The sequence below is a fragment of the Geotrypetes seraphini genome, chromosome 9 (genome assembly GCF_902459505.1).
Source record: "Geotrypetes seraphini chromosome 9, aGeoSer1.1, whole genome shotgun sequence".
Taxonomy (NCBI): Eukaryota; Metazoa; Chordata; class Amphibia; order Gymnophiona; family Dermophiidae; genus Geotrypetes; species Geotrypetes seraphini.
The window spans coordinates 45,617,433-45,643,050 of record NC_047092.1 but is presented as its reverse complement, the minus strand read 5'-3'; the positions used below and the strand labels follow the sequence as shown (position 1 = coordinate 45,643,050).

At 41.9% G+C, this 25,618-nt stretch overlaps 1 protein-coding gene across 4 annotated transcripts in view; it reads left to right on the top strand.

Moving 5' to 3' along the window:
- TUBGCP6 (tubulin gamma complex associated protein 6) overlaps positions 1–25,618 on the top strand; it is a 103,259-nt gene that overhangs the window by 8,751 nt on the left and 68,890 nt on the right. For all 4 annotated transcript variants that reach the window (XM_033959181.1, XM_033959180.1, XM_033959182.1 and 1 more), the window contains exons 8-14: positions 2,709–2,818; positions 3,000–3,091; positions 9,197–9,336; positions 10,941–11,090; positions 19,857–19,938; positions 20,025–20,113; positions 20,293–20,408. In XM_033959181.1, the coding sequence (XP_033815072.1) occupies positions 2,709–2,818; positions 3,000–3,091; positions 9,197–9,336; positions 10,941–11,090; positions 19,857–19,938; positions 20,025–20,113; positions 20,293–20,408 (779 nt within the window). The remainder of the gene's footprint in view (positions 1–2,708; positions 2,819–2,999; positions 3,092–9,196; positions 9,337–10,940; positions 11,091–19,856; positions 19,939–20,024; positions 20,114–20,292; positions 20,409–25,618) is intronic.

The window sequence follows — 25,618 nt, the reverse complement described above, 5'->3', positions numbered from 1 at the left end:
AAAGCCAGAGTTCTCTACTACATGGGTATCAACTACAGTTAGGAGGAACACAAACCAATCTATTTTTCAGTACATTTCTAATAAATATGCATGAGACACATTTGCATTTGTTTAAAGTGATACATGCATCTCATAAATATTCATTGAGGATAGCCTAAAAACTTGACTGGTTTGCAACCCTCTGGAATTGTAGTTTTGATACCCTTTCTTTTCCTTATGCAATACTCTGGGTCAATCCTTAACCCTCCCCTGGAGGTACACTTACCAGTCAATTATCAGGATTATCGCAATGAATATGCATGAAAGAGATCTGCATACAGGGGGAAATTCTGTATAGGCCTCTGGTCTCAGAAGCCGCTTAAGAAGCGGCTGAGAATTTCAGACTGACATCCTATACAGAATCATATCTGTCCTAATGGACAGACACCTAACCCTGCTTAACCACCCTGATTCTCTAACCAGTGCCCATGTCGCAGGTGTTGGTTAGAGAATCGTACCTGATCCTTTGCCATCAGCTGAGTGGCCTCAGCAGGGAACCCTCAGCCGGCTGGCGAAGGGAGGGATGCCCACTCCCTCCTGCCACCACCCCCAGACCACCAACAAATGTCCTTGGCAGGAGGGATGCTCACTCCCTCCTGCTGCTACCTCGCCAGAACCCCCACCCCTACCCAGTGACACCACCACTCCAGGGGCCCACCCCTCCTAACTGGTAGGCCCCCCCCCCACAGCACCACCAGCCCCCCTCCCCACACACACCGCCACTCCAAAATTGAGGGCTGACCCTGTCCCAGTGCAGGGGAGGGGAATAAGGATCTGATTGGCCCAGATGCCTCAGGATACACTGGGAAGGAGGCCCAAGACTCTGGTTGGCCAAGGTGCCTAAGGCCCCTACTATGAGAGGGGCCTTAATCATCTGGGCCAATCAGAACCTTAGGCCCTTCCCCCGTGCATCCCAAAATGCACTAGGTAGGATATATGCATCTTTTCGGCACAGACTTTCATCTTAAAAGGTATGGGGGCTGGCGGGTGCCAGGGAGGTTGCTAGGTGGGGGTGGCGGCAGGAGGGAGTGATCATCCCTCCTGCCAGGGGATTTGTTGGGGGGTTTCATAGGGGAAGGACTGGGCCTCTCTCTTGCCGCGGCCATTCGGGGAGTGGTTCGGGGTGGCGAAGAGAGTGGGCATCTCTCCTGCCACAGTCATTTGTGGGGGGGGGGAGGCTGAGGGTGGCGGTGGGAGGGAGTGGGCATCCCTCATGCTGGCCGATATCGTGGCAGGGGGGTTCCCTGTTGCAGCCACTCAGCTGATCGTTCCAAGGAGATTTCCTTGCCACAATCAGCTCAGCGACCGCGTATATTTCAGGCATCTATCGTGGCCCTATTGTATGAACATTGATATTGCTAACTCTGTGGGATGTTGAGATCGAGACTTGATAACTCTGTGGGACGTTGAGATCAAGACTTAACTATTTGTGCACTAACCATTTGTACTCTTCCCAACCCCCATCCCCCCCACCTCTCCTTGTATATATGCACTGTGCAAGTAAGTTAGGTACTTATTTACAGCAAACAGGTGGAATGTTGACATATATGCACATTTATTTATAGTACATATATGCTAGCATTCTAAATATTTACACTTGTAATGCACAAATGTTATTGCCTAGTTTATAGAATCGCCCTTTAAATAAATGTCTGGTCACCCAGCCAAATAACTCAAGATTTATTTAATCTGGCTTTCCTTTATTGCATCTATGTTGTCTGAACAATTTTATGTGGGTGGTTTTTGGAAAATTCTAATATACATTACCAACTATATATTAATTTAAGTGAAGCAAAACGGTGAGGTTGGTCACAGGTGGAACAACACAGAGCTAGTGAATGTAGGAAGCAAATTTTATTAGAGGATCCAACATGGCCTGTGTTTCTTCAGTTGCCACTGTGTGTGCTACAGTTTATATCTTTTTGATATTTTGTAATATTGTCATTAATGACAGAGATACATGATAGCAGATAAAGGCCAAATGGCCCATCCAGTCTTCCCATCCACTATCCCTTTCTCTCCCTAAGAGATCCCACATGCATGTCCCAAGCAAATCTTGAATTCAGATAATCTTTGTCTCAACCTACTCTTCCAGGAGACTATTCCACACATCTACCACTCTTTCTGTAAAGAAATATTTCCTTAAATTACTCTTGAGCCTATCACCTCTTAACTTCATCCTATGCCCACTCCTTCCTGAGTTTTCCTTTTATTTGAAAAAGACTCACCTCCTGTACATTAACGCCATGGAGATATTTAAATGTCTTTATCATATTCCCTATATCCCATCTTTCTTGTAGAGTATACCTATTGAGGACTCTAAGTCTGTCCCCAAACAATTTACTTACGACAAAAACCACTAACCAGTTTTGGCCCTTTGGACTGACTCCAGGAAGCACTATATCACTATGATATACCTTTTTTTGACTCCTAACACAGGCATCTGCCAAAACATGGGCTGTGTCAGGACCTCTAATAAAGTTTTTGCTTCCTACATTCACTGGTTCTGCATAATTGTTCCATCTATGGCCCACTTCACTGTTTTATTTAACATCTGGTATGTGTTGCTATGTATGTTTTTACTTAAAAACATTGCATCTACAATTCTAGACTGCCTATAGCCATATAAGTATTACAATATGATTTAATCTTTATTTTGTTTTTTGCAGGGAGTGAAATTACTTTCATATCTTTATAAAGAGGCTCTTGAAAACTGCAGCAATGAACATTATATGGTTTTGCTATCATTGTTAAAAACTAGCTGTGAGCCATATACCAGGTGAGTTCTGTACCAGTATTTCTTACATGGCGAAGGACATATTGTGTTTCTGATCAAATAATTACTTCTCTTGAATTGTTCAGCAAAATCCTGATATAATTAAAAATAAATAAAACTGTCCTAACCCATTACTGAGAACTTGTTTCTGGCTGATAGTTGGTATTTTTTTTCTTCATTACAGATTTGTATACGATTGGGTGTACAGTGGTTTTTTCAAGGATGCTTATGGAGAATTTATGATTCAGGTGAATGAAGATTATCTTCACTTTAGAGGTAATTTCTGGTAAAAGATGTGCTTTTATATAAAGTCAGTGCCTCATAATGTAAATGGGGTTATGGCATAACTGTGGAAACCTGTCTTTTCCTACTTTAAAGACATGAGGGTTGGGGGCGTGGCTTCGCAGCATACTGGGATGGTCGGGTGAATGATTAACTCCGCGGAGAAAGGCTAATTATACCAATATAAGTTAATTAAAATTTTTGTAAGTCACATCGGAGTACTTAAATTGTTATTATAATGGCATCGGGCAAGCAAAATAAAAATATTTCGGCAGGATTAGGTTCGGGGAGTGTGAAGAGATCAAAGCTGGAGTCGGTTTCCCCGTCAACGGTCCCATTACCAATGGAAGAAATTTAAAATAGGGATTTAATGAAAGAGTTACAGCAGATTAAAAAAATAGTGCTGGACAATGCTAAAAATATAAAGGAAGTCAAGGAGGAGGTGGCAAATCTTACAAAAAGAATGCAGGCAGTTGATATTAAGTTAGATCAGCTAGAGAAATGAGCTGAGAAGACAGAGGCAGAAATGGTGATTTGTAAAAAGGATCATAAAGAAATAGATTTATTAAAGAAAGAGCTGGAAGATTTATCAAACCGAGAAAGGAGAAATAATTTAAGACTGATTGGGACACCGGAGGGAATTGAAAAAAAATGATTCTATAGCGTTTCTGGTTAATTTTCTACCAAAAATCTTACCGATGAAAAGTACATATCTGTTAGAGATAGAAAGGGCGCATCAGATCCTGATAAGAAGATCAAGTAGTCAGAAGGGTCCGCGTCCACAGATTTTTAAACTGCTTCGATATCAGCAGGTTGCAGAGATTATTAAATTGGCAAAAGAAAACAGGAATCTCAGGTGCCAGGATTCAAAGATATATATAGTGCCAGACTTTGCAAAAGTAACAGCATATAGAAGGAAACAGCTTTTAGAATTACGTCCTCAGCTAAGATCATTAGGTGCTAGATATGGTTTAATATACCCGGCAATTATGAAGGTTACTTATGAGAACAAAACTTTAAACTTTGAGGATTCAGTAAAACTGAAGGAATTTTTGGATCAATATGTGCCTATGGTTTCTTAATGGTAAATCCTGGTAACTGTGTTTCTTTTTTATTCTATATTGTTGTTTTTGTTCATTTTTTATTTTTATTTTTTTTATTTTAGTACCTTTAAGGATCTGCTTTTGAGGAAATTTAATAAACAAAGTCAATAGTTCTTCAACATGGAAATGATACAGTTAAATTTTGAAAGGGCTCAACATTCTGATTAAGACACGTGATCATCTGTAACTGTTGCTTGAAGCAGAGAAGTATTAGAATGTTGGTCATAAGGAGGAATAAACATTTTCTTCAGGTTTATGCTTATAATTATAAGACACAAAAGATGGAAATTTAAAGTGAAAATAACAATAGATAAACCGTGGGCTGTTCTTGAAATGTGGAGAGATTTGATTGTCTTGATGTGCAGAAATGTGACTGAGAGGATTGCCTGTATGATACGGCTTGATCCTTGCCTTGCACCATACTTATAAATCTGTTCTATGCCCAACCTAAAGGACTTTTATGTTTAGTTAAGATCGATGGATGGTGCTGCATCGGAATGTTGCATTGTGATTTGTGAGCATGGCACCTTGAGTTTGAAGTAATCTGACGACAGCTTCAGAAGTTCAGCTTAACCGCTGCATCGTGAATCCCTGGTAAAGTTTAATGTGGCTTGCCATTGTATACTGCGCTTTGGGCAAGCTTGTTTGGTTGCTGAATTTGTGCAGAATGAAATTAATTATTGGCAACCTTTCAGGATGCTTGCAAAATGTGAATTTGGCTATAAGCCTTACTATGAATCTTCCGTGGTGGTATGAGCCTGAAGTTTCATAGAATCTGGTGTATTCTGGTTAAGAAAAACAACATTCTTTATGTCATACGATGGAGGTGAAAGATTGTAATAACTCTAAGTTTATACAGGACTATATGGACTTGTTACAACAGAATGTGGATATTCTAATTGCCTTCTAACAAAGTTTATTTTAAGAGGAGCTCTACATTTCCTTCAGATGTAGCCTTCTGTGTGTTTTCAAGTCTACATATGGAGATATCTTTTGGAGAAGGAGTGTTTATGGGGTTGGGCACTTTGTATAGGATTTCTGAATTTTACTAGGTTATGATTCGAATGCATGAGGAATGCGGTGTGATGTCATCAAAATGGACTGAGAAAAGGGGATAAATTGCTGGATATTGTAATTGTCAATTGAGTCATTACTTGATACATTTGAGTTTTAATCATATATTAGGGTAAGTTGATATTGTTGGGAGGAAGAATAATATAATTTTCTTTGTTTGTTTCTTTTCTGTATGATTAATAGTAAATATCCTTCCATATTTAAGGTTTAAAAAAACACAAAAACAGAGTGGGACTATATTTTAAATGATTCCTTCATAATAAATCACTTACATTTTATTATTGGGAAGATTAGTATATTTATTAGAATTATTTGTGAATGTGGCCTGAGGGGAGTTTTTTATTTTCTTGATCTTGTATGTGCGTTTCGAAGTTGGCACTGTTATTTTGGGTGGGAGGGGAGGTGTGGGTTGGGGGAGTAGTGGGAAGGATTTGGGGAAAGGGGTAGGGACTAGTTTAGATTTTCAGAGTGGGGGAAAAGATTATATAATAATTATTTTGTGGACATATGAAGATATTGTGATTAATCAATAAAATGGATTTTAAAATTCTTTCATTGAACGTTAATGGCCTCAACCATCCGATAAAAAGAAAAAATACGTTATTATACTTAAAACAATAGAATGTGGATGTTTGCTTTATCCAAGAGACACACCTATCTGGGGATGAATTAAAAAAATTAGTGGGTAATTGGGTGAAGGATTGTTTTTTTGCACCTGCTGCAGGGAAAAAAGCTGGAGTAGCTATCCTAATTAACAAAAAATGCTCTGCAGTGTTTAATATGATGGCTGCAGATCCTTTAGGTAGATGGTTGTATATAGACATGAGTATGGGTAATACTACTGTGGCGCTTTTTAATGTGTATGCCCCTAATTCGAATCAAATTGAGTTTAAGACTCTGCAACAAATAGTTTTACCACTGGCTGCTAGCAATTTGGTAGTGGCGGGAGATTTTAATGCTGTTATGGATCCTATATTGGATAAAAAACCTAGTGAAATTATGAAATCACTAGGTTTAGATAATTTTGTAAATTCCTGTAATTTGAAAGATATTTGGCGAATTCTTCATTTTAATGATCGAGAATTTTCATTTTGTTCACATGTTCATAAATCCTTAGAATAGATTATATTTTTGTTTCTGACCAGTTAATACAACAAGTTACACAAGCCTCCATAGATCCAATAATTTTGTCAGATCATGGTGGTGTGTGGATTGAATTAAATTTTGTTGATCAAGATAATGATATGCCTGTTTGGAGGTTTGATAATGCTTTGCTTGCGAATCCAAAATTTTGTGAGGATTTTCAATTAAAAATTAATGAATATTTTCAAATTAACAATAAAGAAGAAGTCTCTATAGAAACCTTGTGGGATGCCTTTAAGGCAACCATGAGAGGACAAATTATTTCATTCTCAACATATACTAAAAAAGCAATTTTTTACTTTAGAACAAGAAATTAGGATATTAGAATTAAAACTGATTGAAAAATGGGAACATTCTACGTTACAAGCTCTTTTAAAAGCTAAATGTAAGTATAATGAGATTTCTTCTAAATTGGTTAGAAAAGATATTCTTTCTCAGCAAGCTTTGTATTATGGGAGCTCAAATAAGGCGAGAAGATTATTGGCAAATTATCTTAAAGCAAAAAAGAGAAAGACAAAAATAAATGCAATTAAAGATGAAAAAGGAGATATTCTAATGCAATAGGTGTGTCATTCTGGATAGACAGATATTCTACCCATGCGCCATGCAGAAGGAATGCACTCCAGCTTTTCAACACCTTCTCCTTTACTAGAGTTGGAAGGAGTCTTTGTGATCTGTGTTTTTTGTTTTTAGTTAAGCTGTGTTTGGGCCGTTTTATGGCACCAAAACGCTTCTACGGTGGCCATCTTGGATTTCCAGAATTTTTTTTTTCCCAAAGTTCTCTAGAACCTTCAAAACTCGTCATTTTGCCTCCAAGTCTTGCAGGGATGGAGTCCTCAGGCACTTTTATCCCTAATTTATGTCAAATTTGCACTAGATGGATGCTGGAATAGTGCCCTTGCGCCATGTGCCACACAGCATGTAATGGGTGGGGAGCAGAAGCTTCAGGCTTAGCTTCCCCTCATGTCTCTAAGGCTGAGGAGACATTGGATGGCCTGAGGAGACATTGGATGGCCTGTCTGCTGGGAGAAAAAAATCTTCCACAGTCCCAGAACGACTAAGTGTAGGAGCCTGGGAGCCATGGAGCCCAAGAGATGCAAGATGGAGTCACCTAAAGGGGACTCTGCTACCTACTACAACATTTTCTCCTGAATTTGTTAATCTGATGTGGAGAGCTTATTTGGATGGCCGGGATCCCCAGGGGAGGTCTGGCAGCGCGCAAGAGGGCTTGAGCTTCCAAGGCACGTCTGGCTCAATATCAGAGGCTAGGCAGGATACAGTAGACCTTTCGGACAGAGACTTGGAGGACGAGGAGTCTGTCTGTCTTTGCTGTTGCAGAGTGAGCCTCCCTGCTGGGTCACATGCAGGAGCGAATACGCAAGATACAGTGGTGGCCCTCAATCAGCTCTGTTAGTGCTCTTTACTGACTTTCTGTGGGAGATACAGCTGGACTACCAGCAGGGCCTGTCTACTCCATGAGACAGGGAGGGGTGAGAGTCCAGTCCTCTTTCTTTCCCTGGTATTCTCCTATGTGTATTTTGGTCACAGATCATTGCAATGCTTCTGAAGGATCATTAAGGTAGCCAAGACAATGTCTCAACTGTATCCAATGACACAGAAGTTTTGGCTCATGTTCACTCAGTCTAAGGTAGATTCCTTAGTAACGTAGGTAACCAAATGCACATCTCTGCCAAGCGAGGGAGCCATGGTATGAAAGGCTATTCAGGATCGCAGAGTGGATGTGATCCTTAAAAGGCAGTTCAAGGCACTGGTCTTGGGAATCAAAGCAGCTGCAGCGGCTTTTTTTGTGTCCTGCACTTGTCATACCAGGTCACGTTGGTTTACGCTGGCAGAAGGCGAGCTTTTGCCCTAGCTTCTATTAACAGGAGTGGATTATGTGGCCGTTGCTCCCTATGACATCATCGGAGTCATGAGCAAAGTCTTGGCTTATTCTTTCTCAGTCTGAAGTAGCTCTGGATCAAGCAAAGGGTGGGAGATTTCCCCTCCAAGGTTATGCACGGCAGACTTCCTTTCAAGGGACAAATGTTGTTCGGAAAGGGACTGGACGATTTTATGGCCAGCGTGGCAGATCGTCAGACAAAATTCTCTACCTGACAGCATATTGCAAAACTCGAGAGTCTCCAGGCGGTCTAATTTTCATGGCTCCAGACACTTTCAGCAGTACTCAGGAGGATCCTCATCTCGGAGATCCTACCAGGGACCGAGGCAGAGATTTTCAGGACTTAGGCGGGACCAAGCCTCCAGTTCTCATCCCATTTCAGCCTCCAAGAAAGCAACAACAATGCCAAAGAAAATCCAAGAGGTGGTGATATAGACACCACCTTACTTCAGGTTGAACAACAGATTATACATGACCTCAAATCACTTTAACCAATCGGTCTTAATACAGATATTGACTACAGTGTCTTTTTATAAGCCTATCTGCTGAACATTGTGTTTATAGCCTTATAGATCCTCATTTCAGGTGCATTCTTTTTTGTTTATTTTTGTACCAAGGTACATAATGCACAATATAGTTTTACTATCTATAAGGTAGCTTATATGGATTGGAAATTGTCACTACACATATGATCAGTCTCTGCTGGTATCTTTTTTTTTTTGTCCAGGTTTTCTCCTTTCTTTAACACTTCACATGGTGATGAGTCTGTTTCTCTCTTCCCTTTTCCAAGTAACATTAGTACTCAGCTTTTTCACATAAAATTGTATGCATAAAATTGTGAGCATCGTGTTTGATATGCCATTGTGTTTTATCTTCTAGATAAACGCTACTGGACCCAGGGCTATATTTTGGCCTCGGAAGAAGTAGAAGATTTTGTTCCTGTGTTTCTGAAGCATCTTGCTAATGAGATCTATATGTGTGGAAAAACCATAAACTTATTAAAATTGTGCTGTCCCAAGGTATAGCTCAGAAGTATGAAAACTTGTTTAAATATGTGAGTTTATGTGTAAAGAGAATCTCTAGAGGGCAATTTTCAAGAGCCTTTAATTTTTCTAAATGGTTAATTAAGTAAATAAGGGGACTATTGAAAATTGTTCATCCTGTATGAGGGTGAAAGAGCATATGTACGATTGGATACATTTTTGTGGAGTTTGGGTGAGAGGACAACATCCGTAGTTGTATACTGTATTTTCAAAACCATGTCATGGATAAAGTACTCAAAAAAGCAGATGGATACTTTTTCCCTTGAACAGTTCATGTGTGAATTGGTACAAATCTGTGGGGGAAAAGTAGCTGTGGTATTAGCATCAAAATGCAGAATTTAGAAAATTGCCTCCATAAAGGCCAAAGGCATTCTGAACGATTTAACCTAACTTCTGGGAATGAAGGATATGGGCTTCCCTTGATATCTCCAAATTATAAACAGAAAACTGTACTCTGCAGTTTTTGTAGGAATCGTTGGGTTAACAAGATTAACAATTAGCAAAGATTAACAATTAGCAAACTAAAATCAATGACCTTTCCATAACTCCACTCTATAATATGGGGGTATTTCATCTACTTTGACATGTGAATTTCATTTTCTTTTTGAGTATTCAGCTATGTTATCCATGTTGATCATACACTGTGGGCTAAGTTGTTACACAGGAATGTAACATCTGGAATCTGTGTTGATGAGGAAAATAACTGGTATTCATCTTTTTGTTGACCAATCCAGATGACTGGGTTATATCTAGTATTAGAATGCTAACTTTGAACTTCGGTGTACAGTTCCTTGTATTTGAGTCATTAACTCTCTCTGGATAATAGGAAAGGATTGGTATGCCCAAAAGTTGATCTTGTCTAATTTTTATTTTAATATTTTAACAAATATATAAGAGTGGTTGTAGATTCTACTGCTCTTTAATTAAGTATGCCTCCATTAGAAAGTCTTGTTTTTCAGTTGCGGGTCCAGTGCTTTGGAATGGTCTGTCGGGAGCAATATGTTTTTGTAACAATGTGCTGCTATTTTGAAAATGAATTAAGGCTCATTTTTTTCATCTTAGCTTTTAGCTGTCCCTCTGACATCCAATAAAATATTTGAGAACGACTACAACTTTTTGTTCAACAATGTAAACAAGTCTGATTGATGTTTGTAATGTATTGGAAAATGTATGATAAAATTTGACCTCTACTATGTATGTTTACTTGTAAGCCGCTTAGGAGATAAGTGGATAATTTCCTTAAATAAATAAATAAATTGAGTTTAAGCCCAAGTTCTTCACTGCATGAGCAGCGTGTTGGTTGAATCAAAGGTGATCTTGATGTTTGAGGTTTTGACCTTGTTCCAAGATATCAAATGTATCTAATTTATAGTATGACAGCAAATATTGACCAAAGGGCCCATTTAATCTGCTCGTTTCATGTCTGTATTACAGTTCCACAGACTCACCTTTGTCATAGCCAGGATCCTCTGTGCTTTATGAATTTTTGACTGAGTGAAACCCTTATAATTAGTTTCCAGATCCTCTCATATTGTCCTTGAATCTTTTTTTGATCTAATAAACATTGCCTTCCTTGGCAGCATTACATTTGCTGGTCTGATATCCCTGTTCCACGGATATCTGTAACATTCTCTCTTGAGGAACTGAAGGAAATGGAAAAAGATTGTGCAATCTATGTAGGAAGAATGGAGAGAATTGCTCGCCACAGTGCCATCAGCAGGGAAGAAAAGGTAATTACCAAGATTTCAGCTATAGTTCTTGGAGTTTAGGGATTTAGGGCCCTTTATACAAAGCCCAGGATAGGAATTGAATGGATTTCAGTGCATTTGAAGTGAGAGAATCGCTACTATGGCTTTGTAAAATGAGCCCTTAGTTAGCTATTATTCATACAATAATGTAGGGCTACTCAATTCCAGTCCTTGAGATCCACGGACAGGCTAGGTTTTCAGGATATCTACAATGAATATGTATGAGAGAGATTTGTTTTCCATAGAAGCAGTGCATTCAGATTTTTCTCATGCATATCCATTGTGGATATCCTGAAACCTGGCCTGCCTGTGGACCTCGAGGACTGGAGTAGAGTAGCCCTGCAATAATGTATAAGATACTGTGAAAATGTTTATAATTGCTTAATGTAATTAAAGGTAAAAATAAAATTCAAGCATGTAATTCTGTAGTATTCAGTTTAGGAGAGGGAAGAATACACATCACATCTTCTCCTCTTCAGCCCTATAAAAAGGCCTACAACTAGGAAAAGACTATAGATCCAGTCCGGGCAGGGGAAGGAAGAAGGTGTCCTTCATCTTGTCCCTCCTTCCCCCACCCAATCATTGCCGCACTGTGATCCAACCAAGCCCTGCCCACTTATCACATTGGCTTTCTTCAGCCCTTTAAAAGGGCCGACAACTAGGCAGGTTCCACTGAAGGACCACGCCAAAGGCCCCTTTGTGCAGCTCTTCATTCAGACCCAGGAGGACCAAAGATTTTGAAGAAGATTGGGAAAACAGGTACAATTTAAAATATACTAGACTATTAAGCCAAAAAAAAAAAGCCAGAAGCAGAGGGCTACAAGCATAGGCAAAGATTATTTGCTTAACACAACAGGTGACATATAAGATGAACTGTCAGCAGTTCCTGTAGGTTATACTGCTTAGCCTCCCACTAGTGAGAGAGAGTGCACCAGGTGCACAAAATCTTCCCAACCTTAGACCAGCCAGTCATTAACCACTCCATGACAGGCCCTTGCCACAGCCAGCCTACCAACCAATGGTAGCATCTCCAAATCAGGACAAGACCCCCAGCCAGCCCCAACACCATAATTATTGGCAGCCCAAAAAACACCGGAAGTGATTGTGGGCAACAGTTAAAAGATATTGCTGCCACCAAGCCACCACAATGAGAGAAAAGTTAAAACTTGGAAACAGGTCGAGTGCCTTTGCGGAGGAGGCTCATGACGAAGACTATGTACCAATAGAATGTCTATATCTTAAGGCATGCTCTGTATGTAACAAGACTCTGCTTATAAATGATCCAATAGCCGATAACCAAGCCAATATAATATGCATTACAGAAACATGGATACAGACAAAAGCTCCCCGACCTTGATCGATCTCTGCCCTCTAGGTTACAAAGTATTACACTCGCCAAGAACACACAAAAGAGTCAGAGGCTTCTTACTACTGTATAAGCCATTCCTTACCTTAAACCTACTTGACAAACGAGTTGATCCGGATTTGAAAAGCACAGTTACTTACCGTAACAGGTGTTATCCAGGGACAGCAGGCAGATATTGTCACATGTGGGTGATGTCATCCAAGGAGCTCGGATGTGTACAGCTCACAAGCAGACTTACTTGTAAAACTTTAAGAAAGTTTGCAACTGTCGCACCGCGCATGCACAAGTGCCTTCCCACCAGACGTAGGGCACGCGTCTCCTCAGTTCAGATAGCTAGCTAATAAGCCAACCAGGGGAGGTGGGTGGGTTGTGAGAATATCTGCCTGCTGTCCCTGGATAACACCTGTTATGGTAAGTAACTGTGCTTTATCCCAAGACAAGCAGACAGCGTATTCTCACATGTGGGTGACCTCCAAGCTAACCAGAATGGGATGGTGGGAGTGTTGGCAATTTAGGAGAATACATTTTTTTTTTTTTTAACTGCCTGGCCAAAATGGCCATCGCGTATGGAAAAAGAATCCCGACAATAATGAGAGGCAGCTTTGCAGATTTCCTTAATAGTAGTAGATCTAAGGCAAGCAACTGATGCCTTCATGGCTCTGACTTTATGGGCTGTGACTCGACCCTGTAGATGCAGTCCAGCTTGAGAATAGCAGAAAGAGATGCAAGCAGCCAATCAGTTGGAGATGGTGCGCTTGGAAACTGGATGTCCCAACTTGTTTGGATCAAAGGAGACAAAGAGTTGAGGAGCAGATCTGTGTGGCTTAGTCCTTTGCAAGTAGAAAGCCAAAGCATGCTTACTGTCCAGAGTTTCTCCAAGATGAGAATGAGGCTTTGGAGAAAACACTGCAAGTACAATGGATTGATTGAGATGAAATTCTGAAACCACTTTAGGTAAGAATTTAGGATAAGTACAGAGGACCACCTTGTCATGATGGAATACTGTGAAAGGTGGGTCTGATACTAAAGTTTGTAGCTCGCTGACTCTGTGAGCAGACGTGAAAGCAATGAGAAAAAAACACTTTCCAAGTGAGATATTTCAGATGAGCTGAAGCCATTGGTTCGAAAGGAGGCTTCATCAATTGAGCAAGAACAACATTGAGATCCCAAACCACTGAAGGCGGTTTGGTTTGTCCTTTCATAAATCTGGAAACCATAGGATGAGCAGAAAGGGGTTTCCCTTCTATAGGCTGATGGAAAACAGCAATTGCACTGAGATGGACTCGAATGGATATGGATTTGAGACCTGATTGAGATAAATTCAACAGGTAATCCAAACTGAAGACAAGGAGATGGATCGAGGCTCGTTGTGATGAATGGAGCACCAAGCAGAAAATCTAGTACATTTCTGGTTGTAACATTAACTGGTGGTAGGCTTGCTAGAAGCCTCTAAAATGTCCTTGACAGATTGAGAAGACTGTAGAGTGGCAGTTAGGTTGAGAGGTACCAAGCTGTTAGGTGTAGAGACTGCAGGTTGGGATGAAGTAGAGACCCCTGACTCTGTGTAAGCAGAGAGGGAAACACTGGTAGAAGCAGTGGCTTCCTGCTGAGTTGAAGTAGAAGGGAGAACCACAGTTGTCTGGGCCACCGAGGAGCTATGAGAATCATGGTGGCATGTTCGTGTTTGAGTTTGACGAGTGTCTAGAGAATGAGAGGAAATGGAGTAATGCATACAGAAACTGATGCATCCATTCCAGACGAAAACCATCTGCCTCGAGGCAATAAGGAGAGTATATCCTGGAGCAGAGCTGAGGCAGTTTGTTGTTGTGTGAAGATGCAAAGAGATCTAGCTGAGGGATCCCCCACTGAGAAAAATTATGTTGGTGAGGCGAGGAATTGAGTGTCCATTCGTGAGATTGTAGAAGATGACTCAATTTGTCCACCAGACAGTTTTTCACTCCTTGAATACAGACCCACTTTTAGAAAGGTGTTGTGAAGGATTGCCCAATTCCACACCTTTAGAGATTCCTGGCAGAGAGGGAGAGATCCTGTGCCTCCCTGCTTGTTGACTTAGTATATGGTAACTTGATTGTCTGTCCGAAAGAGGACTACTTGAATGTGGAGAAGATGCTGAAAAGCTTTGAAGGCATTGAAGGTCGCTCTGAGTTCCAACAGATTTATGTGACACTGACGATCTGTGGTGGACCAGTGGCCTTGACTACGGAGACCATCGAGATGAGGCTCCCAAGTGTAGGTCGAGGAATCTGTCGTGAGGAGATTGGAAGAGAGCATCCACCAGTGGAGAGATTGTCTCAGCGAAGGAGTCAATGTAATGTGCAGAGAGAGTGCGTTGAAAGCATGCGCTCACTGAGATACCAGGGTCCACTGAGGAATTCTGAGGTGAAGTGTGTCAAAAGGAGTCACGTGAACTGTAGAGGCTATGTGACTTAGGAGAACCATCATGTGTCTCGCTGAAAGTGAAGTGAGGGATGGCACTTTGTGACAAAGTTGAATGAGAGTATCCTGACGTTGTTGAGAAAGGAATGCTCTGAGGTGCACGGTGTCCAGTACAGCTCCCAAGAACTGTATGTTTTTGAGAGGGTTGGAGCTGGGATTCAGGAAAGTTGATTTTGAATCCCAATTGTTGGAAGAACCAAATAATCCGTTGGGTCAATACAAGAACCCCCTGAATTGTTGATGAGCCAGTTGTCCAAGTATGGGAATACCTAGAGACCATGGCTGCGCAGAGCTGCTTCCACCATTACCAGGCACTTGGTGAAAACTCTGGAAGATGATCTAGGCCAAAAACACAACACTCTGTACTGAAAATGATGATTTCCCACCTGAAATCTGAGGAGCTTGTAAGAGGCTGGACGAATAGAAATGTGTAAGCCTCTGAGATCCAGATAGCATAACCAATCAGTTTGATCCAGAATAGGATATAATGATGCTATAGACATATAGATATAATGATGCTGTAGTCTTTTTCGGGACAAGGAAGTAAAGGGAGTAAAACCACGTGCTCTGTTATTCCAGAGGAAGCTCCTCGATGACATGTAGACAGAGCGGAGCTTAAGCTGCATGAAGAAGAAGAGTGGTCCAGAAAGATTGAAAGGATACTCTTTTGTAATCAGAAGGAAGTGCAGAGAGAGGCCTTCCCAGATGAGAGTGAGATCCCATTCTTGGTAGAAATGATGAAAACGACCCCTATGAAAAAAAGAGATGAGAGAGGTAGAACGAGTAAGGTTATGCTCTCTGTGTGAGTTGGTTAAAAAGACTGAGAAAGCTTAGGTGCAGCAGGAGTCTGAGGTTTACGCTGCTGCCATTACTGCTGTTGAGGCTGCTGTTTCTTAAGAGGTGGCTTTGAATCAGGTGCTGCCTTCTCAGGAAAACGCCTTTGGGAAGATGGAGGAGGTGTATAACCCTTAGATGTGGAAAGGTTCGGGTTTGATCTGCTGATGGAGGCAAATGACTTCTCATGCTCAGACAAGCGCTTTGTAATTGCCTCAATAAGGTCATCAAACAACTCATTGCCTTGGCATGCGATGTTGACAGTCGATCTTGTAGATTTGGGTCCATATCTGTGGTGTGGAGCCAGGCGAGATGGCGCATCGCCATCGATAAAGCAGTGGCCCTGGAGGACATCTCAAAAGCATCATATGCAGCCTGGACCATATGTATGCGAAGTTGTCCCAGAGTGGAATGCTGGAACTCTGCTGGAACTCTGTCAGGCGATGCTCTGGAAGGTACTTGAAAAAAGTGGGCCTAGCATTGACCCAATATTTGAGATATGATGTAAAGACAAAGTTGTAGTTTAAAATTCTATTTGTCATCATAGAATTTTGATATAGGCGTCTGCCAAATTTATCCATAGCCCTTCCCTCTCGGCCTGGTGGGACTGTGGCTTAGACCTTGGCTGGATTGGTTGTTTTCAAGGAAGACCCAATAAGAAGATATTGATGGGATAGTTGAGACTTTTCAAATCTTATACGGTGAACCATTCGATATCGAAATTCCAGTTTCGCTGGCACAGCAGGAACGGAATATGGTGTAGTAAGATTTCTTTTGAAAGTTTGAGTGAGAATGCCATTCATGAGTAATTTTAATGAATCCGTAGGAGGATGAGGGATACCCAGTTCTTCCAAATACTCCTTAGATTATGTTGAATAAGATTGCAAAGTGATGTTAAGATCTTTACTCATTTGGCATAAAAATTGAGTAAAGGCCATCGAAGCAGAAGAGGGGAGATCCTGTTGAGTCAAAGGCGACCAGGAACCCTTAGAAGTACATCTCATGGCAGAGAAAATAGGATGAAGCCTCTGTGGAATATTGATGCCTGAGATCTGAATCCATAGGCAAAAAAGAACCAGCTGGTGATGAAAAAACAGGAAAAATACTCAACTGACGAAAATGATTCTGCCGTAGATTTCCTCGAGAAGGAAGGTGGCTTTCTCGAGGATTGTCTATGCCTCAAGAAACAAGGTCTGTCTCAAGAAGAGGACCTGGGTCTTGATGAATACCTCGACAGATGGTGTGGAGATGAACTATGCCTCGGAGAATGAGGTAGTAATCTCGAGTGCAGCCTCAATGAGAAATGTCAAGGAGTCCTTGTCCTGTGCCTCGAAGAAGGCAATGCCTTATGCGTAGAGGTAGGGCCGAAAGTTGGAGATTGAAGTCGAGACACTGATAAGGACTCAGCTCCTTGTGCAGAAGTATCTCAAGACACTCGCAAAGACTCAGCTCCTTGCATAGTGTGTAGATTGATCTCGAAGCACTCTGAAGGACTCGACTCCTTGTATAGAGTGTGTTGGTTTTTCTCGAGGAACTCTCAAGGACTCGACTCCTTGTATAGAGTGTATTGGTTTTTCTCAAGGCACTCTCAAGGGCTCGACTCCTTGTATAGAGTGTGTTGGTTTTTCTTGAGGTACTCTCAAGGGCTCGACTCCTTATATAGAGTGTGTTTTTTCTCGAGGCACTCTCAAGGGCTCAACTCCTTGTATTACTTCTGAGTGCTCAGGCTGACCTGCAGGAAACAGGGTTGAGGCAGGAATTAATTTGGCAAGCATGTTACCAAACTCCTGATGCAGAATAACTTTCAACATACTCTCAAAGCCAGCACCAAGACCACTGGAGCTGGTACAATTGGTGTGGCTATAGACTCCGAGGAAGATGACCTCGAGGAAGAGTGTTGCCTCGATGTCGAGACACGTGTCCTGGAGATTCTCAGACTCACCGGACCCACTGGTTTTAGAGGTGGTATGTCCATAAGGGTTGGCTTAGCAATTGTACCTGATGGAGACACCAAGGATAACGGCGCCCCGAAGATGAAGACTTCCCCATAGAGGAAGATTTGATCGAAGTCAAGGTTGAAGATTTTGACCCCGGAGAAAATGTCGAAGTCGGGGCAGGAATGGGATTCAAGGCCTTAGGCAAAGGCCGACATCAATTGGAAAGTGTAACACAGCTGGCGCCCGACTCCAAAAGTGGTCAGGCTACACTTCGTAACCCTGTGACCGGCTGGGACTGGAATGAAACACGGGTGTGGCAAAATCGAGGCCCACAGGCTGAAGCTGCGAGTAGGCCCCTCCGTGACACGAAGAAAGTAAGAAAGAAACTAAAATTTTTTTTTTTTTTTTAATGAAACGTGCAAATAAACAGTGACCCTGTAAAGAAAATAAACGAGCCGCGATGAGAGAAGGCACGAGTAGAACTAAGTCTAGCACAGAGCGTCGAAACGAATGGCTTGTCGGCTGCGGAAAACTGAGATCTGAGGAGACGCATGCCCTACGTCAGGCGGGAAGGCACTTGCGCATGCTGCAGTGCCACAGTCGCAAACTTTCTTAAAGTTTTACAAACAGGTCTGCTTGCAAGGCTATCCGCATCCGGGCTCCATGGATGACGTCACCCACATGTGAGAATATGCTACCTGCTTGTCCTGGGATAATACATGATCTGCACTCTGAAGAACCAAGAAGGAGGTAAAGACTACTGCTGTACTGACCACCTGGCAACTGGAATATGGTGGAGAACAAGCTCCTCAATCTGATCTCTCACTGCGCCACACTCTTCTCTAAGCTGGTAATACTGGGAGATCTAAACTTCCACTTAAAGATAAGTCACGACCCCCAAATCCATATCTTCAATGAGTTGCTCAAACAATTAGACATCCATAGTCCATCTCCTGTTCCAATACACACACAGATGGTCACAGCCTAGATTTCATCTCCAATTCATCAAAAGGATTAAACTTTCCCCTAATAGAACATATCAAATGGGAACCATTAATATGGTCAAACTATCCCCTCTCAAACTACTACCTAAGCTGCCCAAGGCATCTATGCAAAAAACCAGAGGCAACACATGTAACAAAGTGCAACAAGATTCTAACAGATATTTTGGAAGAAGACCACAGCCCAGCTAGACCTCATAAGTAATAACATGGATATGTCCCTTAACTCATTGGCACAACACTACCACTGCTTGCCCTGGATCTATAACATGAAATGTTGCTACTCTTTGGGTTTTGGCCAGGTACTAGTGACCTGGTTTGGCCACCGTGAGAACGGGCTACTGGGCTTGACGGACCATGGTCTGACCCAGTTAGGCTATTAGTATGTTCTTATGTACAGTAACTTTTTTTCATCATTGGAGGATTGGGGCCCTAACCCTCTCTCACAATCCTGGCTAGGACGAATAGCAGCCATTAAGATGGTGCTATTACTGAAGCTCCTTTATTTGTCTATGTCCCTACTCATAGACCTGCCATGCTCTCTTTTTTCACAAACTGAATAAGAAAATGTTTCACTATATCTGGCGGAAAAAAAAACCCTAGGGTGAAACGTCAGATATTATGGCAACAGGGAAGCCAAGGAGGAATGGGAGTGCCAAATTTTGAACTCTATTATTGGGCTGCAAAATTGCAAATCTTAATGGCTTGAATAAATAGAGTACCTAAACTCTGGGTGGAAATAGAACAATTGCTTCCCACAATACGCCTGTGGGCTGTCCTGGGGTTGCTTAAACAACAGTTCTTGCAGTGCTATTTGAGGCTACCCCACTCTTACGCTTCTGCAAACCTGGTATTCTCTTCGCCAGACATTGTTTCTTGAACACCAATATTTTGGCCTCGCTGCTATGCTATATACTCCGGGTCTACAGACTGACAGCTCTTGGCAAGTACTTTTGTACTGGGTGAAAGCCTCGTTATGCACCTTAGGCCAATTTTGAAGTGATCAAGTGATACTATCATGGGATGTTTTGCAGGAGGAATATGGCCTGCTTAATTCTGATTACACTTTTGTATCTTTGTACCTTTGAATAAAATAAAAAAGAAAACATAAAAAAGAAATGTATCATTAATCTACAAATTCTTCTTGCCATAGAACTTGCGAATGGAAATTGCCAAGCATGAATTAAACATTCAATCCCAAGAAGCAGTGACCAAAGCGCTGGAAACCTTTAAAGGTGGGATCTCATATTGTTTGTTCTAAGGAAATGTGTAGATTTTTGATTTGTTAAAAGTCAAATCATTTCTTCTCAACTAAATACAGACCAAAAAATGTCTGAGAAAATGGCCTTTGAAGCAAAGAAGCGAGAGCAGTTCCAGAAACTGAAAGAGCAGTTTGAAAAAGATCAAGAGGTAAGCCTCTCACTTAATTTCTACTACATCACAGGTAAACAGCCCCTTCTAAAAGGACCAGTTTCTTGCTACGTACTATATGATAATGATTAGAGCAGCTTAAGCATAAAAATAGTTTGAAAAAAAGTTTTTTTTTATTCTTCTTGCTTTGTTGAGTCTCCTACTTTCTTTTCAATTAGCGTCGGCTTGCAGCAAAACAAGAAGAAATTGATGATGATTTCAGCTATGCTAAGGAACTACGTGAACGGGAAAAGCGACTGAAAGCCTTAGAAGAGGAGTTAGAAAGACAGGCAAGGTATACTGTGAAGTTTACCCAAGCTGCAACAAGCAACAAAATCTGCTTTTATTCTCCTCAACTGAAAGTTTTGTAGTTGTATGGCAGCTTATTTGTATTACTTTCTTTTTTTTTAACTGGGGAAATGAGTCACTGTGAGAGGTAGGTGCCATGTTTAGCAAAATCTTGCTTGGCTCAGATTTATATTGATTAATTGGTTATTCCTGACTTTTTAATTTCCATTAATGTGTACTAGTGCTATGACTTTTTGGATCCCACAGGCCATGTTTGAAGCAGTAGCATAACTATGTGTGGGCACAGACCCACCCTGAATGGCCCACCAAAAAAGTTAAATGGCAGCCACCTTGCTCTCTCCCACCTCTAGATCCAGCATTCCTCTCCTATGAACCATAGTTTCCCTCTCCGATGTACCTCAGCATCTTCAGTGCTGCCAACTTTGGCATTGCAGGCTTCCCTCTGCCTCATCCTGCCCTTGCTGACATCGCTTCCTGTTTCCTGGACACAGACAGAGCAAAACCTGCGAGGCTGGCACAGACAATGAAGATGCATCACTACTATGCTAGTGATGATGCTTAGGTAGACTGAGGGGCACCAGGCTGTAGGCAGGGGGGGCTAATGCTGGATCCAGGGTTGAAGGAGAGGGAGAGAGATGCAGGACAAAGGGAGAATAAGGAATTTTGGAAGGCCCACCCATCCTAACTCTGGGCCCACCCAAAATGATAAGTCTGGCCACGCCATTGGTTTCAAGATAGTATGGATTTAGTTGCATCCCAGTATTTGTGGGACATGGTTTTGCATGACCAATCATTTTGCATCATAGTAGGATTTCAAGATAATGCATTACTCCCTTCTGACACACACCATAGCCACCTCTCCCAAACCTCCACACCAAGGCAACCAACCTTTGAAATAACCGGGGAGTGCTTCTCAATGGGGAAATCCCTATTTTACCATCTTCTACAAGGAAAATGCAGCACAAGCTGTTAACAGGTTACTAGACCTTCTGGCTCTTGTGCCTCAAGGTCCATTTGAAAAAAATAAATGTGCTGACCAGGAAGAAGAGCAGAGACTTAAATTTTAACAACTGGGGAAGGCATACAGAACATAACTCGTGGACATTTTTCCAACCTTTGTGCATGCGCATGTGTGTCTTTTATATCTGTGTGTTGTCTGCATATATGTATAGTTTTGCTTTTTATGGTTTGTTTTGTATGTATTATATCTGTTTTGTTTTTGTGTATAGATCTCTCTATTTTGTTCATGGGCTGGTATGTGTGTGCATTTTGATATATATGCATATATGCCAGTTCCTGTGTGTTTGTATGCAAGTTTTGTGCGTGAATGGACATGTTAAAATGTGTGTGTTTGTGTTGGCTCTCTGTGTGTCTGGGATCAGAAGAGGAGAGAGAAAAAAAAAGCTGTGTTACTGTGACTTGGTGTTTGTATGCTACAGCTGTTGGAACTGCTTTTCTCATTTTGAGGGGGTATTTCTTTTCCCATCTCCTACCACATGCTGAGTGCTTACCATTCCCTTTTCAGGGACTAGAGCAGCCTTACAGTGCTCCTCCTCCACAGTCTTTCCATTGGCTGAGTTATCATCCAGTCTCTGCTGTTAATTACCCTGTAAACTTTGAGGGCAGGCTTATTGAATTTAAAAACAAATGTCCAGAAATGATGGTCATCTTTTTAGTTATAAATGTAAAACATGATAAAATCATGAAAAAGCCAGACACTTGCCAGTTCTAACTTCCTGAGTACATATAAATGGACCTCTCTAAACATTTGGATCCTAGGGTATGTTCTAGATTGCTATTGCCTTAATCTACTTCTGCTCATCATATCAGATATTACCTGGTAGTACAAAGCAACCAGTATGATACAGTACAATTCAGTCAGTTTCAAAGTAGAAATAACAATATCTACATCTATTTATAGCATTCTATCTCTCTATCTGTGGGAGGGAGGGGATTGAGACTTGTATACCACCTTTTTGTAGTTTTACTCAAAACTGTTTACATACAGTTATTTCAAGCATTTTCCCTATCTGTCGTGGTGGACTCACAATCTATCTAATAAACCTGGGCAGTGGAGGATTAAGTAACTTGCCCAGGATCATAGAGTGCAGTGTAGGGTGTGAAGCCACAATCTCAGGGTGCTGAGGCTGTAGCTCTAACCATTATGCCACACTCTCTTATATATTTCTAGTGCAATAGGTGTGTCATTCTGGACAGACAGGTAATATCCCCATGCTCTTGAGCAGTGCAAAAGGAATCCACTCCAGTTTTTGAAACCTTCCTCCTTCACCAGAGGGCTCTGCTACTCCCTTTAGTTTTTCCTTCTGCATGCAAGTCGGATGGAGTCTTTCTGATCTACTTTGTATATTTCTTAATTTTTTTTTTTCCTGAAGATTCTTTACCAACGGCATTGGACCTCATTTCTGAATTTGGTTTTTATTCTGGTCTGTCTCTTAATCTGGATAAGTCTTTTGCTTTGCCATTTTCCCCTGAGTTATGTGCCACAAGGAGGGGTGTCTTTCCTCTTCGTTGGGCTGACTCTATTTTGAAATATTTGGGGGTCTTTATTCCTCAGGACTTATCTAGCCTGTATCGCTTGAACGTGGAACCATTGTTCCAGGCCCTTCAGAATAAACTACAGTTATGGGGAACTCTTCCCTTTTCACTTTTAGGTGCATCTTTATAACATGCTCATTGTCCCCTGTTGGATATACGTCTTTCAGGTCCTTCCTCTTTATTTGACTTCTCGAGATGAGCGACGACTGGAACGCCTGGTTCAGAGATTTCTTTGGACAGGGAAACGGCCTCGCCTGCTTTACAAATGGGCGGTGGCTCTGTTGTACAAGGGTGGATTGGGTTTGTTGAACCTTCGCTATCTGACTATTGGATGTGGCATGCGCCACATTAATGATCATTTCAGGGGTACTTCAGCATTTACCAACACTTCTTTGGAACTCTCCTGTTTTCGATCTACTCACTTTAGTGAATATCTTCATTCTCTTCCTTCTCTTTTGCCTGAGCCTCTCTCTATGAAGGTGCTCCACTGTCCCTTGCGGAAGGTTTGACGCTGGGTCTGTAAATACCACGCTCTTTCTGCTTCTGTAATTCCTTTTCTGCCTATCCGCTTTAATAGCTCCTTCCTACCCAGGATAGATGGGCAGAGTTTTGCTCGGTGGGAAACAAGGGGCATTCATTATGTGTTTTAATTGGTTGATGATGATGGTAAACCTAAGTCTTTTGCACAACTGCGAGACGAGTTTGATCTCCCACCCACTGATTATTTTGCTTGTGTGCAAATTCAACATTACATTTCTTCTTTACCCTCTCGTTCTTTGCAAGCCTCTTGCCAAGAAATGCTGTCTACGGCTTTTACCGTTGGTTCCCAACTTCCTGTTCCCCTTAAATTCAATCATCGCCATTTGAAGGATGAGTCCCCCTTGTTTAATCATTCTAAATTGCGAGATGCTTGGGCTTGTGACCTTGCAATAGAATTTCCTGATGATGTGCTTTTGCAGGCTGTCCGTAGGTTGCATGCTTTTCAAAAATATACCACCTTTTGGGAGCAACACTATAAGTTGGTCTTCCGTTTGTACATTTCTCCTAAGAGGCTTATTTATCACGACTTCGTGAGACCGCTGCCTGTCTTCAATGCCAGGCTCCAGAAGCGGGCTTGGGACACATGTTTTGGACTTGCCCTAATGTTCAAGATTTTTGGAATGTTATTTTTGTTTTTGTGGAGCGCATTTGGAAAATTATCATTCACCGCTCCCCTTTGTTCTTATTTGGAGCTGTTCCCCATTATTTTCCTCGTACAAGGGGGGCTGCTGCTTTCCTTAAGTGGACTGTCCTCGTTGCCCTGAAATGCATTTTGTTGAAATGGCTTGAGAATGATGCTCCGGATTACTCCCTTTGGCGCTGTCGGATGATTACTCTCTTGATGTGGGAAAGGAGGGATGTGAGGGACTTTTCCTCTCTCTCAGGCTGCATCTTTCAACGCACTTGGCAACCATTTTGGACTACCATGACTCCTTTGGCTTGCAGCCGTTTGCTTAACTGTTGAATTTTTGTTTTCTGTCCCATTATGTTGAACTTGGTATGCCTGTTTCCTTTTGTGTTTTTTCATTGCTAATGTTGTACTTGGAAGGAGGACCCAGGGGCGGGTGTTTATTTGGGGGTGGGGCGGGGTTGCTCGGAGGGCAGAGATCTGTGGGGACTGGGTTCTGTAATCTAAAAAGTTGAGCTTGTCTGTACTTGTTCTGTTACCCTATTTGGTGATTTTGTTGAGCTCAATAAAATATATTTGAACATAATACAGTACTCCTCCGATATTCGCGGGGGTTCCGTTCCAGGGATACGGTTTTTAGCAGGGGAAACAGGAGATGGCAGCCAGAGCGCCGGCGAGTGAGGGAAATCACTTGCGGTGTGCTCTGAGCGCCTCTTCCTGTGCTGGGGTCGGGCCTCACCAGTCAGGAGCTGCTTTGACACGCAGCTCCTGATTGTTGAGTCCCTACTTTGGTGCAGGGGGGGTGGTTAGAGCGTGCCGGGAGAGATTTCCTTCACTCGCTGGCACTCCGGCTGCCCAATCATTCGCGGTTGGAAAATACCACAAATGGCCGGGACCGCGAATCGTGGACCACGAACGACTGGGGTGCACTGTATTATACATGTAGGTTTTTTGCTAAAGAACTCTCTTATATACATCTATTTTTAAGGGATTTTTGTCATAGATTTTGGATATGGAGGATTAGTGTGATATAAAAATCATAAATGTTAAAAAAATATATATATATTTCTTAATTTTTTTCATTCTTTTCTGTAATTTTTTGACAACTTTCGGTGCTCAGAGATCCACTTTTTGAGGGTTCAGCTCTGCCTGCATGAAGGCGAAGCAGACTGAGGTCTGCAGCTGACAGGCCAATCCCTCTTTGGTACCTGTTAGCCAGCCTGCAGAAGCTTTTTTGGAGCTAATGGTTCTTAGCAGTGGGGGGAGGGTGCAGCTGGGTGGCGGTGGTTTTACTTGGCAGTGGGAGAGAATCGGCATCACTCTCGCTGCAAAGTGGGGTCACTGCTGCTGCAGGGAGGAGGTTGTTGGTTGGCAGCGGGAGAGAATAGGCATCTCTCCCGGTGTGGAGGGGGGGGCGTCGCCACCACTGCAGGATGGAGTTGTTGGTTGGCAGCGGGAGAGAATCAACATCT